This window comes from Saccopteryx bilineata, chromosome 1, assembly GCF_036850765.1.
Source record: "Saccopteryx bilineata isolate mSacBil1 chromosome 1, mSacBil1_pri_phased_curated, whole genome shotgun sequence".
NCBI classification, from domain to species: Eukaryota; Metazoa; Chordata; class Mammalia; order Chiroptera; family Emballonuridae; genus Saccopteryx; species Saccopteryx bilineata.
Window position 1 is genome coordinate 60,738,382 of NC_089490.1, and position 22,989 is coordinate 60,761,370.

At 34.8% G+C, this 22,989-nt stretch overlaps 1 protein-coding gene across 2 annotated transcripts in view; it reads left to right on the top strand.

Moving 5' to 3' along the window:
- Nucleotides 1–22,989, top strand: part of CFAP206 (cilia and flagella associated protein 206) — a 58,018-nt gene that overhangs the window by 2,748 nt on the left and 32,281 nt on the right. For both annotated transcript variants that reach the window (XM_066253021.1, XM_066253022.1), the window contains exons 3-11: nucleotides 1–80; nucleotides 2,775–2,865; nucleotides 4,219–4,407; nucleotides 5,204–5,362; nucleotides 6,674–6,882; nucleotides 12,194–12,313; nucleotides 13,615–13,813; nucleotides 15,388–15,528; nucleotides 18,047–18,240. The exon at nucleotides 1–80 is cut by the window's left edge and continues 4 nt beyond it. In XM_066253021.1, coding sequence (XP_066109118.1) covers nucleotides 1–80; nucleotides 2,775–2,865; nucleotides 4,219–4,407; nucleotides 5,204–5,362; nucleotides 6,674–6,882; nucleotides 12,194–12,313; nucleotides 13,615–13,813; nucleotides 15,388–15,528; nucleotides 18,047–18,240 — 1,382 coding nt within the window. The remainder of the gene's footprint in view (nucleotides 81–2,774; nucleotides 2,866–4,218; nucleotides 4,408–5,203; nucleotides 5,363–6,673; nucleotides 6,883–12,193; nucleotides 12,314–13,614; nucleotides 13,814–15,387; nucleotides 15,529–18,046; nucleotides 18,241–22,989) is intronic.

A 22,989-nucleotide genomic window follows, 5' to 3' on the forward strand; every position in this document is an offset into this window, starting at 1 on the left:
AAGCAATTGTCTTGGATCCAAGTAATGGCTTTAACATGGATAGAACTCTCATAAAAAGTGATGTCCAGAAACTTGTTAAGGTGATTATTGAACAATTCTCAAGTTTTAAAGTATTTGTTTGCAATTCTAAATACAGCATGTGTGTTAGCCATTATTGACTTCACCTCCATGGAACAAAAACCCACCAAATGGTGGTGCAAACAAATAAGGAATTTATTTTTTTCTTATAAAACGAAGTCTGGAGGTACATAGGCTGTTTTTCCTGGCTTCCTGGGTCACCATTGTGCATAGGGATTTCATCCAGGTTCACCAGATAGCTATTCCACCTTGAGGCAGGTCTAAGAGGGGAGGACAAAGAGCACAATGTGTGTGCCAGTTCCGTCTCTCACTTTCTGTTAGGAAATCATAGATTTCCCAGGACACCTCCCCTCTGCTTGTGTTGATTGACCAGAATGATATTATAAGGCAGCCTGGGATGTAGATTTTTTTTTCTTTTTTAGCTGAACAGATCTTTGTCCCATCCAAATTGGGACTTTGTTAGTAAGAGAAAGGGATATGGATACTGATTGGTCGCAGTGTCTGCCTTTGAGTAACTGATCTTATGTTACATTGTAATTAATCCAATGTTACATTGAGAACATTATTAACTGATGGTAAAATTACATAGTACTAAGTTAAAATTCATATAATTATTGATGCAGTATAATTTGTGTTTTTCAATTCTAAAGAAAAAAGTTGAAGCTAAAGTAAAGTAACTCCTAGTTAGAAATCAAGTAGATGTGCCTTAAAACCAGTTTTAAGGACTAAAGGACTTAATTAACTTTTTTCATATGTTTTAAGTTGGACTCACTGGATTTAGGTGCTTAAATATTTATTTTCTAAATAGCCCCAAATGTATTTTCTAAAAAATTCAACATTTAAAAAATTTCTCCTGGGCTTATTTTAATTTCCTCCTTTGCACAGAAGACTTGAAGCAAGCTCTTCCAAACTCATATCAGCATACTATCTGGGCTCAAACAAATACCAGAGAAAATTTTCATCATCCCCCTCTTCTCTCAGTCAGCAATTCACTCATGGAGTGCAGGACTAGTTGTAAGTGCAACTAGAGGGATCAGGAAGCGCTTCGGGAGCCTGAGCTGGGGAAAATGTTGTTAGGATGATTGTACAGTAAGTACAGACTCCATGATGCTTCAGGCCAGTGTAGAACTGGGTCTCTGTGCTGATTTTAAATGTGGTATAAAAGTCATTCTTAGCAATAGGGGAAATGACTGACAGAGAATCAGAAGTTTTATTAGAAAGCCATAGAGGAGAATCAAGGAAGGGCAGAAAATATTTTTCTTCTTTTCATGGCTCAAGAAGAGTTTTTTTTTCCCCCCTCTAATTCAACTAAGTTGGAAAGAAGCTCAATATACTTTTAATAACAGGTATATTAACTATCAGTGCATATCATCATTCAAATTACAAAGTTTTTTTCTCAATTAAAAATCATCTGGATAATATTGAATGTAAACTATAGTTGAAAAACATTTTATAAATTAAAATTTCTAAAAAATATTGCAAGAAAAGCCCAAGTGTGGTGGCACAGGGGATAGAGCATCAACCTGGAATGCTAAGGACCCAGGTTGGAAACTCTGAGGTCACTGGGCTTGAGCAAGGGCTCGTCTGGCTTGAGCATAGGCTCACCAGCTTAAGTGCAGATTCACTGGCTTGAGTGTCGGATCATAGACATGACCCATGGTCACTGGCTTGAGCACAAAGGTTGCTGGCTTGAAGCCCAAGGTCACTGGCTTGAGCAAGGGGTCACTGGCTGGGCTGGAGCCCTCTCGCTCCCCCCCCCCCCATCAAGGCACATATGAAAAAGCAATCAGTGAACACCTAAAGTGCTGCAATGAAGAGTTGATGCTTCTCATCTCTCTCCCTTCCAGTTTCTCCGTCTGTCTCTAAAATAAAATTGCAAAAATAAATTACCCATAGGAGGTAGTCTTTGAGCAAAGTGTCCTGTCCTCACTTTTGCATTCTGTCTCCCTCCCCAGAAAGGCAGAGTTGGTGCTGGGGAGGTGGGGTGATGGTGATGCTGTTGAGATGCCTGCCAGCTGCAGATAAAGCCTAAAGAATTAGACAGGAAAGAGTAGTGTTGGGGAACGGGGAGGTATGTAGAGAAGAGGAGAGACAGAAGAAAAGAAAAATTCAGGTTAATCATCTGACAAAAAGGGGCAAAGCAAAAAAAAAGGGGGAGGAGGGCAAAGCAGAGAAGAGGGGGAAAAAAAACAACAGGAGAAAACAAACCAGAGGAAGAAATTTTGAAATAGAAGGCAGAGCTAGAGAAATTTTGTGAGCAGCAGAGGGTGGCTGCAGCAGCTTTTTACAAAATGCATATGACATCCAACATCAGCAAAGGAGTGTTGTTTAAGGCTTAATTAAATAGGAATGTGGAACTCTAGAAAGGTCTAGACAGGAGCCATAAGCTTCATGGTACATGAGCCACATTCCAGTTATATAGATGAACCAAAATGCCTTCAACTGGACTATTAGCCCACTTTGGTATAGTGATAATGGTTAACACAGGGAAAATAACTTATTACTTAATAAATGTTGTTGGTTGGGTGACTTATAAAGCATAAAGTCCTCCAAAAAATTGTAGGAAGCATGATTGGTAGATAATATCAGAAACTATTACTTTGATGATTCTCTTATTTTTAAAAATAAGTTTAGAAAATATTTTGGATCATATAGAAACTATTAACTAGAAGCATTCATGAGGTATTCTTTTCTAGCTTTGTGTGAGTCGGCTATTGGACAGTAAAAATCCATCCCTGGACACCATTAAGATGCAAGTCTACTTTGATATGAATTATACAAATCGAGGTAACATATTTCTAGCTATATATGCTTTTTAAAAAAGGTTTATATTGTATTTAAGGTAATAAGAGCTTCATTAGTTGACAATGAACAATTGAATTTTTTGGTCTGTTTTTTGAATTTTTTTTCCAATTTTCAAGAATATAATAATGTTGGAAATGCTAAAGGAGAAAAATACCAATGGCCTTTTTGAGTGTTAAAAGTAAATTCTGATTTTTATGACCATAATAATTATATTCCAAGTCTATTGTGTTTTAACTATTATACCTCTGATAGATAATAATTAGAAATTAAAATAACCAGTCCATTGAAGTTAAAAGTTTTTAATTTCCTGATTTTTTCCTTCCTGATTTATATGTATTATTATTTCATACTGCTTACCTAAATTATATAACTAACCCCAAAATGAAAAAATTATGATAAATTTAAGTTTAGAATATATTTTCTTATGTAAATAGTTTACTGCTACATCAAACATAAAGTGGAAACAAAAGCAAAAGGAAAATAAATTTCTCTGTAGACTACACTGCCTCTGCCCCATTGTAGCACACTCATTAACCATTTGTTAATTTGCACTGGCTTTTTTCCTTTCTATGTATTGAACTTGTATCTTTGCTACATATGTAAAATTTTTACTTAATAATGAAAATTTTAAGCAATAATCATGGAATTGATGATATTAATTATCATTTAGATTTTTTAATTGCAAAAAATGTTTTTGTAAAAAGATTGTAGATATAAACTATGCATGGTTAATATAATAATTATTATTATAGTAACATGAGGTGTTTTTGTTGAGCTAGTAGCAAAAATTATGCTGCTGGTGTAGACCCATCATATCATGGGAAGAAGGGAGAGAAGTACCATACTTGATGCAACATCATATTATCAGTAATGCTATTCAAAGGAAATTTATCTAGAACTAAAATAGAAATACACTTACTTCAACAACAATGTTTACACAACATCTATGTGTGTACTTTATATGCTTACATAAAGCATACATATGTAGTACATATATTTATATTATATATATCTTTATTATATATAATTATATATTATAAATTGTCTTGTATACTTTCTGCTTAATTGGGAGGTTTTAGTTCTCTGATATCACTGTTGGGATTGTCTATGTAAAGTTTTATGAGCCATTTAAATTGCTGTAGTAAATATTTCCCTCTAGATTTTTTTTTCTTGAGGTTAAGTGCTGGCTACTGTTTATTAGGACATCTTATGAAAACAGTTGTTTTCATGCAATAGAATTGCTATACCAAAGCCATTTTTTTTCTGGTCCTACTTTCTTATGTGAGAATAATTCTAAGTATCAAATATATGGAATGTTGTGCTTTCCAATTTTAGAGGAATTTCTTGAAGAACATCACCGAACCTTGGACTCTAAATTAGGCTTTATTACGAGAGAAATTACAGATAACAGAGCATGTACCAGAGAAGAATTGGAAAGCCTCTACCGAAAGATTGTCAGCTACGTGTTACTGCACTCTGGGGTTGGATCCCCAACAGATATCAAGATTGTCAGAGAGGCAACAGGTAAAGAAAAACAACAAAAAGCCCCCACAATTTCCATTCCATAAGTGAAAATACATGAACACCGTATCTTAGAAAATGTGTTAAATCACACGTGTTAAAGATTGAAGGGGTTTGTTTGTCTGAAAACAAAATTAGCACAAATAAAAGGTTAAAACTTACCTAGACTACTTTTATCGACTCTAAAACTGTGTCTCAACTCTAAATTCAAGTAACACCCCTGGAAGTTGAATATTGTTAATATCTTAGAGCTGTACATATCCAGGGACCTATTAGAGAGGCATTGGCAGTATGGTTAAGGGACCAAGGTGACTGGGTAATGGGAAATGGAGATTGTACTGATGAGAAAAGTTGAGTCTGTCACCTAAAGTGGGTAATGGAAAAGGACATTGTTTTATGCCCAGGAAATACTTGCCTACTTTCATACATTAAATCAAAGAATAGACAAGGTCTCTAACCTTCCTAATGGCTTTCTTTTGTAATTATTTTAAAGCATCTATAAATATTTTTATACTCATAGCTCTAATTAGAAAGCTTGTTTTAATCCCTATTGCCAAACTTTGCTGATAGATGCTTAATTATTAAAAATAGACACAAGGCAATGGCAGTATTTCAGCAGCCTGGCTTTAATATGTGATAAATTTTGCTATGTATTCTGTAATCAGATATCAGAAATTTAAAGAATCGTCTAAGTAATTCTATAAAGACAGCCCTTTTAACTTTCTGCTGAAGGAAACTTGTGATGTAAGTTTTGATGTTTTTATTTGTATCATCTTGTCCTTTCTGTGGTTTGTTTCAGCTGCTCTACAGAGTGTTTTCCCCCAGGCTGAACTTGGGACATTTCTGACTCTTTCTAAGAAGGACAAAGAACGCCAGCTGAAAGAACTCTCCATGATCGTTACTGGAATTCGTTTATTTAACAGAGACACTGGAAAGGGAGGAGAAGGCATTGACGACTGTAGGTTTATCATTAGGTTAATTCTACAGGTTATGTAGGTTCAAAATTTAACTTGCATAGTGAGGAAAATAATACCTAGTACACCACTGCTATTCTTTGTTATTTTTTTATAAAGTACTTTTTATTTTTTTAGATTTTACTTATTCATTTTTAGAGAGAGAGAGCGAGTGAGAGAGAGATGGCAGGAAGAACAGAAAGCATCAACTCCCACATGTGCCTTTGGTCAGACAAGCCCAGGGTTTTAAATCAGCGACCTCACCATTCCAGGTCGCTGCTTTATCTACTGTGCCACCACAGGCCAGGCTGCTATTTTTAGAGTTAAGGTTTGATTGTTACTTAGTTACAACTACTATTCATAATGTGTAGTAATTTTTTATTTGGAGGGGCAACGCTTAAAGTTTTATGTGTCATGAAGCTAATATAGGAGAGGAAATTAGTGAAAGGAATGAGGTTGCCTACCCAGAAACCTGCCTGCCCCGTTCATTGGACTTTGTGTACTTGACTCCAAATCAAATAACCAGAAGGGAGTAAAACTCAATGACTTTAAAAATAGAAATCACCCTGAAAATAAAACAGTTGCTGATGCAACTAACGGAATAAAAAAGCCCAAAAGGTGATATTTTAAAATTTTTAAATTCAGGAATATTTATTATGCTGTAACACATTTATTATCTATAAGTGTGAAAGTACTCATGAAATATTTGATGAAGGATCTACCAGTAGAAATAACTTCCTTAGGAGTTTGGTTCACATATAGGCCCACTGGCAAAAGGTTGATGTCTTTTACCAGATCATTGATCTAGTGCAGTGGGTAAATGTTTGCATTATATAAACTGTTCTAAAAAGTCTAATCCCATTCTTCATAAAGTTCTCTATTTTGCTAGATTATTCTATTGTTTCTCTGTTTCCCAATGAGTTTCTTAAGTTTCGTGCATTTTTCTTCTCTTTTTACCATCAGAAAAGATGATATACAGAAGGAAAGATACAGTGCCTTTTCTAGAGTCACATGGTCAATGGCATATAATACCAAATCCTACCAATTCTTTAGGCTCTTCTGTATTTTAGTGCCAAAAACTGATCTGCTCTACCTTTTGGTTATTTTTCTGACAATATTTTTTTGTTTGTATAGGTTTTTTAAAATCTTTTTTTCATGGTATGAAACCCATGAAATACATGCCTCATGGTTATTAATTTGGCTGACATAAAAACTAACTCAACTTAATGCTCAAAATATGTCCACTTTCTAGGTTTTTAATTGTTAATTTATTTTTAGATTTCTTCATGTCTCTCTTAATATACTTTTAAAAACAGTGCCAACTATTCTACATGAAGTAATCCCAGCCACCACTCAACATATTGAGACTCAACTTCAGATTGCCCAACAACAGGTATACCACTACACAGCCATCCTTGAAAAAGTAACAGAGAACCCACTCATGAGTATAGAACTGCAGCCATATATGCTAAAAGAAGCACTCTATAATATGCGACAGTATGAGATCTTCCTTCAGATCATTTTGGTGAGTTCATGTTATAAGATCTGGCTTTTTCCATAAAATGCAACCTTTTTAAGTATTAGGGGCTGAAACAAAAGGTAGAACCAGGTCATTGATAAAGGAGGCAACCTTAGTAACTGCCCAATTTATATTACATCTGAAGGACCAAGAATTGAAATAGAAATCAGGAAGTTGGATGTTTCTTTTAATGAAAATATATTGATAGGAATTGATTTTATATTTGTTGATTCTGTTTGGTACTCAGTAGTATGATTGTTAGCATGCTGTAGTTGAGCAGTGGTGTGTGTGTATGTAAATAAGACTGCAGTGTATGTGCTCAGAGCAAGTGTGTAACATACTGTTTAGCAGGTAGTTGGCAGTCAGATAATTTTTATGTAATTATTTGCTCTTTTTATAGAAACTAATAGAAAATATCTTTATTTCTGATGTTTTTAGAGCTAATGAACAAGCCAAACAATATACTCAAAGATTTGAAAATATGTTAAAGTGGTGATTTTGAACTTTTGAAAAGTAGCAGAGCCCTTTATTTCAGACAGAAATGTACTCAGGATCCTAAAAATATAAGACAGGAATTTAGATGAAAGAATTGGAGGACTTTTCACCATGGAACATCCTCATGCCACCTTAGGGTTGCAGGGAACACAGTTTGTTAACAGTGTCATGACAACAAGTATGTTCCCACCAGTCATTGTTTTCATTTTAGCTTTATTGACAAAGTTGTAAGATACTTAAAATGTACAGTGTGATAAATAAATATATATATGTATATAAATAAAATACCCATTGTGACAGGATTCCTTGCACTGGATTAACATCCATCCACTGGTCCTTGTTTTTCAAAGCCTCTATTTTCCAAAAACCATGAGACTCAGGGTCAGTGGAACTGTCTTTTATATGAATTAATACTAATGTCTTGGCCCTGGCCGGTTGGCTCAGTGGTAGAGCGTCAGCCTGGCGTGCAGAAGTCCCGGGTTCGATTCCCGGCCAGGGCACACAGGAGAAGCGCCCATCTGCTTCTCCACCCCTCCCCCTCTCCTTCCTCTCTGTCTCTCTATTCCCCTCCCGCAGCCAAGGCTCCATTGGAGCAGAGATGACCCGGGCGCTGGGGATGCTCTGTGGCCTCTGCCTCAGGCGCTAGAGTGGCTCTGGTCGCGACATAGCGACGTCCCGGATGGGCAGAGCATCGCCTCCTGGTAGGTGTACCAGGTGGATCCCGGTCGGGCGCATGCGCGAGTCTGTTTGTCTCTCCCCGTTTCCAGCTTCAGAAAAATGGAAAAAAAAATACTAATGTCTTGAGGTATAAAATAGGATGTGTTCTGGTTTTTTCATTTTTCTAACTGGTACATTAATGACTGATTCTACTTCTGGATGCACTAGATCTGGCTTCTTTCTTTACTACCCCTATAGAGAATAGAAAGACAAACATCCAGATGACAAGACTTCGTTGCAACAAACTAGGAGTGTTTCTCACAACGGACCCACTGTCTCATTGCCTTCAGAATGGAGGATTCTAAATTAACCATTCAAGACCAAATCATTCTTTTCGGTAGATGTTCCCCTAACATTGACTTTTGGCAATCAACCTTATGTAACTGGTCAGATACTAAGGATTTTACAAACAATTTATCCAGAAGTGTATAGTGGTCCACAGGAGTAGACCACACATTTACTTTTGTCATATGGATTCAGAACAGATATCATAAGAAAGAACCTTGTGTAACCATTACACACTGTAAAAATGTTTAAGAAAATGTTGTTCATTATATAGTATCTTCTCACAGTTTTCAATCATGAATCATGTTCAGCCAACTAACGTACAGTCTTTCTTAAATTCTCATTGGAGGTCTCACTCTCAGATTTAGAGGGACAGTGTTAAAATTCACATGCAAAGCCATCTAGTCCCTGACTTTTGTTTCTGGGAGTTTTTTGGTTACTGCTTCGGTTTTCTTGGTTGTAATTGGTCCATTCAGATTTTCTATTTCTTCTTAATTCAGTATTGGAAGATTGTATGTTTCTAGAAATTTATTTATTTCTCCTCATTACTCAATTTGTTAGCATGTAGTTGTTTGTAATATTTTCTTATAACTCTTTATATTTCTGTGGTGCCAGTTGTTTGCTCTTCTCTTTCATTTCTAATTTTATTTATTTGGGTCCCCTATTTTTTTTTCTTGATGAGTCTAATGAAAGTTTTGTCAATCTTGATTATCTTTTCAAAGAACCAGTCCTTGTTTTTATTGATCTTTTGTATTATTTTAGACTATATTTTATTTATTTCTATGATAATCTTTATTATTTCCTTCCTTCTAGTCAGTTTGATTGTTGGTTTTTTCTAATTTCTTTGGTATAAGATTAGATTGTTTATTTGAGATTTTTCTTGTTTCTTAAGATAAGCCTGTATTGCTATGAATTTGCCTCTTATGACTACCTTTTCTGTGTCCCATAGATTTCGGGTTATTGTATATTCATTTTAACTTGTCTCAAGGTATCTTTTGATATCTTCCTTTGTCTCGGTGTTAACCCATTAATTGTTTTGTCTTGCTTTGTTTTTTTATAGAAGAGGGAGGGAGAGAAGAAGGGGAGAAGGAGAAAGAGAGAGAGAGAGAGAGAGAGAGAGAGTAGGGGGAAGAGCAGGAAGCATCAACTCTCATATGTGCCTTGACCAGGCAAGCCCAGGGTTTCAAACTGGTGACTTCAACATTACAGCTTGATGCTTTATCCACCGTGCCACCATAGGTCAGGCACAACCCATTTACTGTTTAGTAACATGTTATTTAGCCTCTGTGTGTTTTTCAGTTTTTTTCTTATAATTGATTTCTAGTTTTATACCATTGTTGTTGAAGATATATGATGTGATTTCAGTCTTCTTATTTATTAAGACTTATCTGTGGCTTAACATGTGGTGTGTCCTAGAAAATGTTTCATGTGCAGTTGAAAACAATGTGTATTCTGCTACTTTGAGATGACGTTGTCTGAAAACATCATTTAAATCCCTGTTGTCTAATATGTCGTTTCAGGCCACATTTTCTTGTTAATTTTCTGTCTGGCAGGTCTGTTCATTGATATCTGGGGATTTAAAGTCCCCTATTATGACTGTATGATTGTCAGTCTCTCTTCTCATGATGGCAATATTACGTCCATCAAGATTTGCTTTAAATATTTAGGTGCTCCAATATTGGGTGCATAAATGTTTATAAGGGTTATATCCTCTTGTTTATCTCTTTCCTTTATTTTCATATAATATTCTTTTTTCTTTCTTATCGTAGCCTTTGTTTTAAAGTCTGCTTTGTCTGATATAAGTATTGCCACTCTAACTTTTTATTCATCTCCATTTGCATGAAATATCTTTTTTCATTTTTTCCTTTTCACACACGTTCAATCTGTGTGTGTCTTTTGATCTGAAGTGGGTCTCTTGTGGACAGTACATATATTGGTCTTGTTTTCTTATTCATTCACCTACCTTATGTCTTTTGATTGGAGTATTTAATTGATTTACATTAAATGATTTGACTATTGATAGGCACTTATTGAATGCCATCTTATTATACATATTTATGTTCCTCTTTTTTTTTTTTCTTAAAGACCCTTTAACATTTCTTGTAATACTGGTTTAGTGGTAATGACTTCTTTGACTTCATCTTGTTTGAGGCTTTCTGTGCTTCCTGGACTTGTGTGTCTTTTTCCTTCACTAGATTAGGGAAATTTTCAGGCATTATTTCTTCAAACAGGTTCTCAATCTCTTGCTCTCTTCTCCTTTGGTACCCCAATGATGCCAGTGTTGTTATGCTTGATGTTGTTCCAGAGGTCCTTTAAACTTTCTTCTGTTTTTTTAAAAAACAGTTTTTACTTTTCTGCTTTTCTGCTACCTATGTTCCAAGTCTTAGATTCAGTCCTTTGCTTCATCTATTCTGTTATTTATTTCTTCTAATATATTTTCTATTTCAAATATTGTATTCTTCATTTCTGACTGGTTCTGTTTTGTGGTTTCTCTCTCTATATGTTTTTTTTATGCTTGCCATTTCTGTTGAAGTTCTCACAAAGTTTCTTGAGCATCTTTATACCCATATTTTTAGATTCTGTATCCAGTAAATTGCTTGGCTCCATTTTATTAGTTTTTTTTCTTGAGCATTTTTTCTGTTTTTTTCATTTGGGGCATGAGTCTTTGACTCCCCATTTTGGCTGCCTCATTGTTTGTTTCTGTATGTTAGGTAGCTGTATTATGTTTCCCAGCCTTCGTAGGGTGGCCTTGTGTGATAGATGGCCTGTGGAGTTCAGCCGTGCAATCTCTCAGATCACCGAAGCAAGATGCTCTAGGAATGTCTCTTGTGTGAGTTATGTGAGCCCTCCTATTGTAGTTGAGTCTTTTTATTTATTAATTTAAAAAATTATATTTACTTAGAAGCATTCAGATGTCAATAAAAAAGCTTAGCACATCATAAGAATAAATGTTAGCAATCATTTCAGACTCAGCATTCAGCACCTTATTTTCAGATTACTATTGTAGTATCAGAAAGATATTATTTGTCTTTTTTTTATTTTTTAAGGGGAGGGGAGGCAGAAAGATAGACTCCTGCATGCACCCCTACCAGGACCCACCTGGCAAGCCCACTAAAGAGCAATGCTCTGCCCACCTGGGGCCATTGCTCCATTGCAACCAGAGCCATTTTTTAGCATCTGAAGTGGAGGCCATGGAGCCGTCCTCAGTGCCTGAGGCCAACTCGTTCGAGCCAATCAAGCCATGTCTGCTGGAGGGAAAGAGGGGGAGGGTGGAGAAGCAATGGTCACTTCTCATGTGTGCCCTGACTGAAAATTGAACCCAAGACTTCCACATGCCTGGCCAATACTCTACCACTGAGCCAGTCAGCCAGGGCCTATTATTTGTCTTTCAATGCTGAGATTTTTAAGGTTTTTCTACATTCTTGAATGCAATTTAAAAAAACTTGGTATCAAAATAGTTTTCAAAAGAATGCCTCTTAACATTATCATTGAGGAATGGGAAGATAGCAGCTATGCAAAGCTGTGTCAGAGGATCCACTTCACAGAAATTTAGTATAATTACATTTATACTGAATAAGAATACCTGCATATTTTGAGAAAAAAATATAACCATTGTGTTTCAAAAGATTTACCCACCTAACAATTATTTCTAGAGCACTATCCATATAGCAGTATTGTTCTTGGTGTTGGGGATACCACAGAGAAGAGAATCCCTGCTCTCACTAAACTTACCTTCAGGGAGTTGGCAAGGCTTAAAACATACAAGATTTTTGTAGTGAATTTATAAAAAATATTAGTGCAAATTACGTTGTCTTCACAGTCAGAAGTGATTACTTGTGCTCAAGAAGTGGAAATATTGACAAAGCAGTTTTCAGCCCAACTTGAACAACTAAAAATGATTATAAACACAAAGACAGCTGTCCCAACTTCACAAGTCTTTGTAAGTACATGCCATCAACTTTGATCTTATTTAAGGGTGGTGAATATACTTTTATGTCCTATAAAATTAAATCAGAAGTGATTATAATTATACAGGCTGGGGAAAAAGTGGGTTTACAGTTGTTCATATGGAAAATAATATAATAATAAATAAGAATACAAGAATAAATTATTTAGTGTACTCACTTTTGCCCCACCCTGTATTTAATATTGGTTTTATACAAGTTGATCCTGGTCTTTATGGTTATTTTGTAGTAATAGAATAAGTTGCATGAGAGGATTCCCCTGGTAGGCATTTGCTACTAAAGAAAATGCAGACATATGTAATAATAACCATAATACTAGTATTGTCTGAGACAACAGAAATAATCCATAATACAGGCTTGAAAATGTGTTCACAATAGCTGGTTGCTAACTGCCTTCAGCAAAGAGGTGATACAACTTGCAACTTTTCTGAAAAGACATAAAAGAATCACTTTAATTACCAGGCCAGCAGTTATGCTGACTTTTCTGATTATCTGCACCATCTTACAACTCTGGTAGCCCCATGGAGGTATAAGATGCACATGCAATATTTTATAGAGCATTTGGAGGTTTTGATAGTTTTCCATACTCATTCCCAATATTTGGTTATAAAAATTAAAAAACCAAAGGCTAAGTTGTTTCACTTATAAGTTGAACCTGATTAATTTTTTTGTTTTATATTATATATGATAATGACCTTTCATACAAGTAAAAAATTATCTTATTGACCTAAAATCTTTAACTTGTAATTTACAAGACATATTCCAAGATATACTGCTAGACTTTCCATGTTCTTTCGAATCCTATTAAGCCAGATAAATCTAATTATGAGTCAAATTTAGCTTTTTTAAAAAACAAAAAAAACACTTTCTTTTTTGAGGTGAAGCACCGATAAATCTTTGTGCTTTCAGGCCTGTCAGGAAAGAAGAGGGAAGGTTTGTTTTCTCCAAAGTGTGCCTTTCCCTCTAGTTGTAGCCACAAGGTCATTTGTGGTGTCTACTATTCAGAAATAAAGCCAGGCGATGAAATGTGTTTGTTTGTTTTGTTTTGTTTTTTTGAGTAAATTAACTTTATAATAATCATACCAAAGTAAAATGCTTTGAAGTAAAATGTTTATTTTCTCATAATCTTTGAGTTCAGTTTCTAACTAGATTCTGTTTTCTAACTTTATGACACTTTTACTATCTTAAGAAATAATTTCTTTACAAATTTTATTTATTTTCAAGACTACAGTGATTATAATTTTATCAAACAATTATACCTTTTTTTCTTCCTCAGCCCATCTTCATTGCACTTTCCAATCTGTGGAGGGGCTTTCAGGATGAAACCGTTTTAACGGGTATCCTTACTAATTTAATTACTAACCTTGAGCGATTTCTGGGCACTCATGAACTACTCTTTCCTGGAAAAGTAATACAACATCTTCTTGCTGAAGTGACTGTGAAAACTGATATGTGTCGACTGAAAGAACACATGGGTAATGGAAATCATTCAGTACTTCCTCTTACTCTTAAAATTACTTCTAGAATAAAGTCACTCTTTTGTTTTAAATTTTTCATATTATATCTTTCTGATAACGTATAAACATTTTTCTTGATTGTAAGAAAACTTTTCTGTATTGAAAATTTGGAAAATAGAATAATGTAAGCTGGATATCTTACTATCCAGAAATAACCATTCCTAATGCTATGACTAGTATTGTGGTTAACAATTATTTTCTGTGATTATGTGTGTCTATTGTAGTCTTAGTGATTTTTATTATTGATTTGTAGTAGAAAGGATATTAATCCTTGCTATATTTGGTTTCATTTCTTTGTAATGCTATTTGCCATGTATCTACCTCAGATTCAGGTTGAAATTTATAAATCAATAAATTTTATCTTTATAAAATTAATTGAGCTTATTTTAGATCTTTTAAGAGATACAATCATTCCTGAAAGGCTATCTTTATCAATTAAGTTCTTTTTACCTTTTTGGTCCCTCCTATCTTAAAGACAATTTAAAATACATGAGAAATGCCAAAACAGAGCCTGGGACTGGAGTTGTCTAAAAAGAAAGTTTTTCTGGAAAATGAAATTAGATAATTTACTTTAAAATTTTTGTCTTCAAATTTTGTTTTTATAAAAGTGGAAAATAAAAATGAAGCAGCAGTTTCCATTTTCAAACTGTTAGAACACATAAAATCTGAACACGAAATCAGAGACTCAAAGGCATGCTTCAAGTTAAAGTTTTTCTTACTGATTTTATTTTAATTAAAGCACCATATTTATGCAATTACTAAATTAAACTGAAAAGTTTAAATCACCTAAGCAGTAGATATTAAACTCAACCATATCAGCAAGACAGTACTTTGCAACTTTGATATGTTGTTTCCCACCATACAGTAAAACTGAATATTCACTAGAACACTATCAAGATACTGCTCCAGTGAACTGAGACCCAGTGTTCTTCTGAACGAACTTAATTTACACTTGCCACATGCAATAACTGTTCAAGACTTTCTAGCATATCAGGAAAGAAAGAGGGAAGGTTTATTTTCTCCAAAGTATGCTTTTACTTCTAGTTTTAACCACAAGGTTATTTGTGGCATCTGCTGTTGGAATACAGAGCCAGGCACAGAAGTATAATAGAATAGCAACAGTTAAGACTCTGGTGTATCAGTGTTTGTAAATGCATGCTTCTTTGTGTAAAAAGTATTTAGTCAATTTGCTTATCAAATGTTAGCGAACCAATACTAGGAAGAATGTTTACAAGTATACAGAACAAAAATTGTCCACCTTGCTTTGAAAATTAAGTTACAAGGAGATATTTCCTTGACTCTTTCCAATCAGAAATCTTTCACTGTTTCAAGAAGCAATATTCCTAATATGTAAGCATCATATTCAAAGTATATTATTTTGCCGCCTAGTATAAAAAGCTGCCCCATTTTGAATGAAGTTAATCGCTCTCTGTTTTAGTCACATAGCAGCCAGTTTCTTCTGCTTATTTCCTTGGGTTGTTTTACTCTTCTCATTGAATAAAGTTTTTTCTTGTCCTCCTCTTTCATTTTAGAAGAAAGAGTACATCCAGTAGATTTCAGAAAACAAGAATGGCTTTTCCCAGAAACAACAGCAAATTTTGATAAATTGTTAATTCAGTATCGGGGATTTTGTGCTTATACTTTTGCTACAACAGATGGTCTTCTCCTTCCAGGTATAGTATTGAAAATAATGTCGCTCCTACTTCCTTAATTTTTTTCTTGAAGAACTGTCATTGTCACTTACTCACTTTTTAAAACTTAATGGAGTCTGATGGTGAGCTAGGAAAGGAGCTACAAAGGTGATCCAGACAGTATTTATCCTTGACATTCTCATAATATAATCTGGTCAACTGACATAAACAAAAAATGATAATACCAATGATAAGTGGTGAAATGTATACATAATAAAATATGGATGCTGTAGTATCATAAATGGGGCCAACTCATATGTCCAGTGATGGATCCCAGAAATGTTATATGACAGTACTAAAATACATTCTCCTCCAAAGTAATTACTTGAAAGAGCAACACTAATTTGACTGATAAGTTTACTTAAAAATATTCTTTACCACTTTATGGTTACATTCCACTAACATAGATCAGGATTTCAGTATAAGGCAGATATCACTAAGAAAATGGCCAGCCTTTTATCAAGTAAAATTTCTTTTGATATTACTAGAGCTTCTTCAAAACAGAGAGTAAATGAGAAAGTTTTTACTGGATTTATTAGGCTAACTTCAGTTCACAGAACCATGCAGGTTTCAAATATGCAACTCAACAAAACACTATCTGCACACCACGTTGTGGCACCCACTGCCCAAAGCAAAGTCTTTTGCCATCGGTATTTATTCCCACGTATCTACCTCCACATACTCCCATTGGGATGGAATAAGTTATTATCCTAAAGGTCCTGTGTGAATTTGGGATAAGAAGTTGACTAGGAGTAGAATGAAAACAGTTGACAAGACTGTGTCTCATTTTCCTAATACTATTAAGCTCCTTCTTTTTTTTATTTCTTTTTTTGTATTCCACAGTTGGGTATTACTATTTTAATTACAAGTAAATTATTGGGAATTTGTGTATACAGGCTAGTGAACACATAAATTGACTAATTTTTATGGTATTGGATTTTTATAATGAAATTAACAAAAGGTTTGCCTCAGGGAACTGAGAAAATAGTTTTCTGAGACCCCTGTGAGGGTTAGTGATACTGGAGAAAAAACAGTCGAGATCCATGAAGTAGTAGAGCAATAGGATATAGATAGATGGTTTCTTTCTTCTCTTTTCTCTTCTGCTTTTATTTTTCTCCCTCCCTCCTTCCTCCCCTTCTTTCCTTCTTTGAGTCATGAGAGACACAAACACGGAGAAACATTGGTGTGTGGTGATAAGAGGTAGCATGATGTGGTTGAAAAAGATATGGACTAAGATTCAGAAGAGTGGTTTCTGGTCCCAGCTGTACCACTAATGAACTGAGTAACCTTGAGCAAATATCACGCCCTCTGTGGACCTCAATTTGCAAGTCAGAAAAAGAAGGACTAACTAGGAAATCTGTTTGGTCCCTTCCACCTTCCACACTCTATGATTCTAAGAAAGGGGAAAATAGAAAAGTAAAGGGCTGTGGGGCTGGGGTTTTAAAACCTCTCTGAGTCAGCTAGTCCTAACTACTCTATTTCTGTTTACTATATTATTTCTACTCATTACATTATTTTCTGGACAGCAGCCTCCTGTGCTGCCTCAGAGCAATTCTATAGCACTTCCCTCCTTCTGTTTGGGACTGCAGACCACAGGAGTTAAACCCTAAGGTAATGCTATGGCTTACCAGTCAGGGTACTTTTCAGATGACCTCACCGACCTCATTGCCACTCTTCCCCTTGCTCAGGCCTTCTGGTTACTCTCGAACATGCTAAGCTTCATCACCTCAGAGCCTTTGTGCTTGCTATTCCCTCCACTTGGACTGCTCCAGCCCCAGGTAGCTACACGTTTCACCTCTCATTTTATCCAGCCTTCCTTGATCACCCACTTGAAAATACCAACCTCATCCGCTTTTCCTTACTATGTGTATAACTCCTTTTATTGAGATATTTTTCTGTAGCACTGATCACTCTGGTCTGTGGTGTCTTTGTTAATTTGGTGTGAACGGGGACTTTGTTTTCTTCAATATCCTCAATGCTAAGAATAGGGCCAATAAATATTTGTTAAATATATGAAGAAATAAAAGGTAAGACATTATTGCTGTTTTCATTATTAAACTCTGTGGATATTTAATAATCCATATTTTATGTAGTACCTTCTCACAGTGGGAAATATTTTCTAACATGCAAACTTACATTTTGGAAAAGCTGTCCCATTTTTGTAGTTCTTACACAATTATTTTGAAAACAATGCTTACATGGTAGTTATTACCTCAAAGAGATTTGAGAAACCTGCCTCATGACTGGCTCCTCAAAGGAGATTTTTAAACACCTTGTATTTGAATAGTTGTGTATTTTTATATAACATCATGCTTTAAAATAAAAACATATAAAAATAATTTACTATAAATTTCATATAAACTATAATTTAAAAAATGTCTACAAAATTGCTTATTGCAACATTCTAACATAAGTAAAATGTTAAAAATGGAATATATAGAAAATGATTCTATAGTTGTAATATTTCACAGCTCATTTGATTCCTTTTCTTAATTTTCAGGAAATCCAGTAATTGGAATTTTGAAACATAAAGAAAAATATTACACTTTCAATACCAGAGATGCTGCGTGTGCATTTGCAGAAAACCCTGAACATTACATTAATTTAATTACAGAAAAGGCCAAAAAGAATGCAGAATTAATTCAGCTACTGGAACTTCATCAACAGTTTGAAACCCTCATTCCATGTTCTGAGGTAAGCAGGGTTATGTTTTAAGAATTTGTGACATTTCAGAATATGGTTAATTCAAAAGTTATATTTTTGTTGTTCCCAAATCCAGGCAGAGACAGGGTCAGATGAGGGCTTTAACAGGTTATCTGAAAGGGATTCACATCTGGAGATAGAAACTAAAGAAATATACAAAGAATAGTGAAAACAAGATAAGGAAACAAATTGATAAATTGGACTGGAAAAATCTGGAAAAGACTACATTTAGATAAATAATTGAAACTACAGTATTTTCTTATCTAAAATTGAAGGAGCTCAGCACAGGTAACATATTGATAACTTATACTCAGAGTTGTAAATAATTTAACATGTTTACATCCCAAGTCTGAAAGTCCACAAAATGGATTCAAAGGAGTGTTTCTTTGTATGTCAGAGCCTATTCATTAGTTCATTCATCAGCTGGTTACTGTGCACCCGCCACTATTGGCAGGGGGGATTTAGCGGTCTGCAAAACAGCTAAAACCTGCCTGCGTGGGGCTCCCACTGCTGCCTTGTATTCTTATTTTCTTCCTCTTTATCTCTCGTGTTTACTGTTCACCTTTCATTGTTCTTCTGTCTCTTCTCTTGTTCAGTTCCTCTCAAGCTCACTAAAATAAAAACCTAAAATATATAGTTAAAAAAATTTTTTTTTGTTATTTTTTATCAATGTTTTGACTATGAAGCATGTAAGTTTGTGTAAAGCTGGCCAGGCTGGCAGGGCCGCAAGCAGTGACTGCTAATAGGACGGTTGGGCTAGTGACAGGAAGACACAGAGGGTAGTCTGAACACTTGGCAAGGAGACCGGCAACAAGCTAAGGATAAAGTGGTTGGAGAGTGGTAGAGGGGCTGCTGTGGTGGTCCAGCCCCGGACAGTTCAGCTGTGTTCTTACTCTGACAGAGTGCTACCAGTCTGTTATTGTGACACACCATTGGCTGAAGGGGATCTCCAGAGCATTCTTGGTTACACCTGATGTAGAAGAGATGAGTGTATTCAGTATCCTTCTCTGTAAGTGCCAAGTGGTAGGCCTTGACGCAACTGAGAATTTACTCTTGAAAGGATTACACCAATTTAACTTTAGTCCATGAGGCTTGTCACTTACCCATCATCCGACTAGCATTTGTATAACCTAAGTTTATCATTTTTTTCCAATTTGATGAGTTTAAAATGGTATATTATTATTGTCTTTTAAAAAAATTTTATTTAGAAAATTAACAGGGTAACATTGATCAATAAGAGTACATAGGTTTCAGGTAAACATTTCTATAGCATTTGAACTGTTGATTATGTTGTATACCCATCACCCAAAGTCAGATTATTTTCCATCACCTTATACTTGTCCCTCTTCACACCCTCCCCCAACTCCTCCACATTCAATCCAGTCCCCTTCCCCCTCCCCTACCTTCCTTTCCCCCGGTAACCACATCACTTTTTTATCTATATCCATAAGTCTCAGTTTTATATCCCACCTATATGTGAAATCATACAATTCTTAGCTTTTTCTGATTTACTTATTTCACTCAATGTAATGTTCTCAAAGTCTATCCATGTTGTCATAAATGTCACTATGTCATCGTTTCCTATGGCTGAGTAGTATTCCATTGTATATATGTACCACTTCTTCTTTATCCAATCCTCTATGGAGGGACACTTTGGTTGTTTCCATGTATTGGCCACTGTGAATAATGCTGATGAACATGGGGGTCTTTACATACAGTGTTTAAGAGTTTTGGGGGTAGATACTCAGTAGTGGGAATGCTGGGTCATATGGTAATTCTATTCTTAATTTTTGAGGAACTGCCATACTTTCTTCCATAATGGTTGTACTAATTTGCATTCCCACCAGCAGTGAATGAGGGTTCCTTTTTCTCCACAGCCTCTCCAACACTGTTATTACCTGTCTTGTTGATAATAGTCGATCTAACAGGTGTGAGGTGATATCTCATTGTACAATAGTTTTGACTTGCATTTCTCGAATACATAGCGAAAGATGAGCATCTTTGCATATACCTGTTGGCCATTTGTATGTCCTTTTGGGAAAAATGTCTGTTCAGGTCATCTCCCCATTTTTTAATTGATTTGTTTGCTTGTTTGTTACTGAGCTTTGTGAGTTCTTTATATATTTTGGATATTAACCCCTTATTGGAGCTGTTGTTTACAAATCTCTTCTCCCATTTAGTTGGCTGCCTATTTGTTTTGTTGTTTGTCTCTTTTGCTGTACAGAAGCTTTTTTGTTTGATATAGTCCCATTTATTTATTTTTGCCTTTACTTCCCTTGCCTTTGGGGTCAAATTCATAAGTTGTTCTCTACGGCCAAGGTCTGTGAGCTTAGTACGTGTGTTTTCTTCTATGTAATTTATAGTTTCAAATCTTATATTTAGGTTTTTGATGCATTTTGAATCAATTGTTGTGCAGGGGGACAAACTGTAGTCAAGTTTTACTCTTTTCATTGGGGCTTTTCAGTTTTCCCAGCACCATTTATTGTAGAGGCTTTCTTTTCTCCCTTGTGTGTTTTTAGCTCCTTTGTTGAAGATGATTTGTCAGTATAGATGTGGTGTTATTTCTGGGCTCTCGATTCTGTGCCATTGATCTGTATGTCTGTTTTGCTGCCAAGACCATGCTGTTTTGATTATCATGGCTCTATAGTATAATTTGAAGTCAGGAAGTGTGATACCTCTGGCTTCATTCTTTTTCCTCAGGATTGCTTTGGCTACTTGGCGTTTTTTGTGATTCCATACAAATGTGGTAATTTTTTGTTCTATTTTTTTAAGAAATGACATTGGTGTTTTGATGGGATTGCATTGAATTTGTATATTGCTTTGGGTAAAATGGCCATTTTAACGATGTTGATTCTTCTAATCCATGAACATGGAATAGTTTTCCATTTCACTGTGTCTCTCTCAATTTCTTTCATTAATATTTTATAGTTTTCAGTATAGTTCCTTCACATCCTTTGTTAAGTTTATTCCTAGGTACTTTATGTTTCTGTTGCAATTGTAAAAGGAATTGTTTTTTGGAGTTCATTTTCCAAAGTTTCATTGTTGTCATATAGAAAAACAGTAGACTTTTATATATTGATTTTGTATCCTATGACTTTACTATATTGGTTTATTGTTTCTAATAGTTTTTTGGTGGAGTCTTGGGGTTTTCTATATACTGGATCATGTTATCTGAAAAAAATGATACCTTTACTTCTTCTCTCTGAATATGGATGCCTTTTATTTCTTTCTCTTGCCTGATTGCGCTGCTAAAACTTCCAGAACTATGTTGAATACAAGTGGAGATAATAGGCAGCCTTGTTTCGTTCCTGATTTTAGAGGAAAAGCCTTCATTTTTTCACCATTTATTGTGATATTCGCTGATGGTTTGTCATATATGGCCTTTAATATGTTCAGGTACTTTCCTCCTATTCTGATTTTGTTGAGTGTTTTAAACATAAAGGGATGTTGTATTTTATCAAATGCCTTTTTTGCATCTGTTGATAGGATCATATGATTTTTGTTCTTTGTTTTGTTGATGTGGTGTATTACATTGATCAATTTCCATATGTTGAACCATCCTTCTGCTGGGAGAAATAAATCCCACTTGATCGTGAGGTATTATCTTTTTAATGTGTTGTGTTTGATTTGCTTGTGTTTGATTTGATTTTGTTTAAGATTTTTGTATCTATATTCATTAGAGATATTGGTCTGTAGTTTTTTGTGTGTGTGTGTGTTGTCCTTGCTAGGTTTTGGTATTAGGGTATGCTGGCCTCATAAAATGTGTCGGGGAGTATTGCTTCTTCTATTTTTTGGAAGACTTTGAGAAGGATAGATACTGAATCGTCTTTGAATGTTTGGTAGAATTCATTACTGTAGCCACCTGGTCCTGGAATTTTGTTTTGGGGGAGGTTTTTGATAATTGTTTTTATTTTCTTCCTGCTTATAGGTTTATTTAGGTTTTCTGCTTTTCTCCCACTCAGTCTAGGAAGTTTGTATAGTTCTAGGAATTTATCCATTTTCCCTAGATTGTTGAATTTGGTGGCATATAATCTTTCATAATATTCTGCTATAATCTTTTATATATCTATGATTTCTGTGGTAATTTCTCCTTTTTCATTTCAGATTTTGTTTATATGAGGCCTTCCTCTTTTTTCCTTAGTGAGTCTAGCCAGTGGTTTGTCAATTTTATTGTTCTTTTCAAAGAACCAGCTTTTTCTTGTATTAAGTTTTTCTATTTTATTTTTTCTCTATTTTATTTAGTTCTGATTTAATTTTTACTACATTCTTTCTCCTGCTGACTCTGTGCCTTTATTATTCTTTTTCTAGTTCCTTAAGGTGTGATGTTATGTTGTTTACTTAAGATCTCTCTTGGTATAAGCCAGTAATGCTATAATTTATTATTGTCTTAATTGTATATTTTTCTGATAGTAAAGTTCAACATATCTTCTTAAATCTATTACTCATTCAGATTTTCCTTTCTATACATTGACTATACATAACTCTTGCCAGCATTTTCTTTTCTGTACTAATCTTTCTGTCTTTAGCTTATTGATTGACAGAAATTCCATGTCTATAATAAGTATTAATTTTTTATGGGTTGTAAAGGTTACAGATATCTTTGCCCTGTCTATCTCTTCTTGATTAGCTTTGTCAGTTGAGTCTTTCACTGAAGACATATCCTTAATTTTAATGTAGTCATATCTATTAATTCTTTTTTTTATTAAACACTGTGCTTTATGAAGTCTTGTTTTAGAAACC